Below are 2,500 nucleotides of genomic sequence, written 5' to 3' on the forward strand. Positions count from 1 at the left end.
TCAGACTAACAGCGCCCACATCGGAATTATAACATGACCCCTGGACATTCATGGTGTATGGGCAAAATCATAGTCCCTCAAATCGCATCAAGCTGCCAATATTATTCGTGACAACGGAATCCTATCTTTCAATTTAGCCAAAATTAGGGTGCTGCTTGCCCAATTATTGACCGAAGTTTAAAAAGTCAATCACACTAATGGTCCCCTTACCTGACAAACGTCAGCAGTTTTGTAAAAGCTCTTGTTGTCTACTGTCTTGTGAGATTCTGTTATACATGGCAGGTCAAGCATCTAAGATCAGATGTGTAATTAACGTCTACTGTTACAGTATATAATTATTACATAGAAACATATTTTTTAGAACTTTTTAGAACCTCTTTTAGTCTTGATAATTATTGTTAAAGGGGCTATGTCACATTATTTTAGGGTGTTTAGGGGAAATCCCTAGTTAATCACAAATTACATCATTACATCACAAAGATGATTCAGGCTAGATACATGTACAGAGGGAAGTCACAGATTCCCTAGAAAGAGAGAGTCAAAACTCCTGCTTTTTCACTTATGGGATACAATGTTCATACAACATAAATATGCAAAAATGATTATTTTGATTTAAAAGAATGTAAAGAAAACTTCACTCCTTACCTTTGCTGATAATGCAGCTCCATCAAATCGAACTGTGGCATGTCTGTAGTCAGCTAAAAAAGTAAGTTGTTTAAGGGTCATTGAAATGTAAAGATGAGGGCTCAGTTGTTCAAAAACCAGTTAACACTAAACTGAAATTAAATATCAACACAGGATTGAATTTTGCATGTCAAAAACTTGCTGAAGGAAAGCAAAATGCTAGTCAATTTTGAAAGCTGCACGTAAAAGTCTAGTGGGAACTTTTTTTTTAGGATTACTTGTAGCTTAATCAGGCATTGAACAAGTCTGGGCTGAGAAGACATTACTCAATTCTTAATGAAACAAAGAAGCACAAAAAAATGGAGTGAGAATTGATTGTTTCCTCTCCTTTATGTGTTCCCAAGTCTTATTTGCCTAACTCATGAAACAATTAATTTAATGCAGTTATAAAATGAGATCTTTCATTGTAAACTACAAAATCCTCCAAGTCATGATATGTGAAGTACATGATTGTAGTCTGATTTATCTTGCCATACTTGTTATTGAAAATCTTCTCAATAAATTTAAATAATTAACCTTGAAATTCAATAGACAGTCTATCCCTGAGCGAGCCATTCTGGATGGCATGTTGCAGTGCGGATGCATAAACCTGTGGCAAAACAGCACAGTGTAAGTAGAACAAAAAGAAAGCTTCAATTTGAAAAGAAGGAAAATCAATTTTCAGCAGTTTGCCAGACACTGACACTCGTGCACATGTGTAATGTCTTTTCAATTTTTACGACCCATGATGTAACTGACTTAAGGACGTTCGCGCCAATTGTTTCTGCGCATCCTTACTGCGCACGCAAATGCACTCGCCACGTCATACACGAGCACGCACGGTAAGTAATAAAATGAGAAATGACAGGGCAAAAAGCCATTGCTATAGCTTTGCCTGGATTTAATGGTCTTGGACTTTCGGTGACCCCTATTTTTCTTTCCAGAAACGGATTTTATTTACAATTATCTCCACGTTGTCCAAAAATGAACAAAAAATCAATGTGGGAAGTTAAAAAAATTTCAAGATTTCTGCTGACGGGATATCAAATTCTGCCATCTTGCGGCTGCAAGGCGCGTGAAACTGTGGTCGCTAAATGCGAACTTGATCTTTAAGGAACCTCAACAGTTGACTAAACTCACTTAATAAGTCCACTTAAACAATATTTGGCAGAGAAGATTTCACTTTAAAGATTTAATTGCAATATATTTGGGTTTACAGACACTGGCCTTATTCGCTAACGAAGCCCGATTTTGTCACATATTTGGGTGTTTTTCCGGGCATGCTCTCTCCAAAACGAAGTCGGTGACTCCCCATTTTTTTTACATTTCTGACATAACTAACTCATCATCTTACAGTGGTAAAAGTTTCAGAAAAAAATCAATGTTGAAAAATTTTCGCGCGAACGTCCTTAAGAAGGTTTCCGATTTCCCGGGAACTACACCTGTTTTTCAGCCAGAGTACCAATAATTACAATATTTACCTTTTCTTGAATATACTTTTTTGTGGAATAACCCGCGGAAAAATTTCCATGTCAAAAACAAATTAAGTCGCACCGAAAAACCACATCTTTCTTGGAAAGCGACTGGAAGAGAACCCATGTGGCTTATCTAAGCTTCTCATAACTTCTTTAAGCCCGATGAAAAGATCACGGTGTGACTGGAGAACGTGGAGAGTTTACAGGTTAACAAGCTAAATAAAAAGCGTAATTTTCAATGACAACCCTTGCTTAACAGTATTTCAAGTCTTCATTGAACATTACTACTTACTTGAGGAACACGTAAGATAAATTCTTTTTCTAATTCATTTCCATCGGCCCTAGATTTTGAGGACATATTA

General features: G+C 36.6%; 1 protein-coding gene across 1 annotated transcript in view; it reads right to left on the minus strand.

Moving 5' to 3' along the window:
• Nucleotides 1-2,500, minus strand: part of LOC138000841 (transcription initiation factor TFIID subunit 7-like) — a 32,765-nt gene that overhangs the window by 30,220 nt on the left and 45 nt on the right. The window contains exons 1-4 of the mRNA XM_068847506.1: nt 2,431-2,500; nt 1,201-1,273; nt 646-698; nt 211-291 (exon numbers count right to left, since the gene is read on the minus strand). The exon at nt 2,431-2,500 is cut by the window's right edge and continues 45 nt beyond it. Of these exons, the coding sequence (XP_068703607.1) occupies nt 211-291; nt 646-698; nt 1,201-1,273; nt 2,431-2,496 (273 nt within the window). The 5' untranslated portion in view covers nt 2,497-2,500. The remainder of the gene's footprint in view (nt 1-210; nt 292-645; nt 699-1,200; nt 1,274-2,430) is intronic.

Source organism: Montipora foliosa, chromosome 4 (assembly GCF_036669935.1).
Source record: "Montipora foliosa isolate CH-2021 chromosome 4, ASM3666993v2, whole genome shotgun sequence".
NCBI classification, from domain to species: domain Eukaryota; kingdom Metazoa; phylum Cnidaria; class Anthozoa; order Scleractinia; family Acroporidae; genus Montipora; species Montipora foliosa.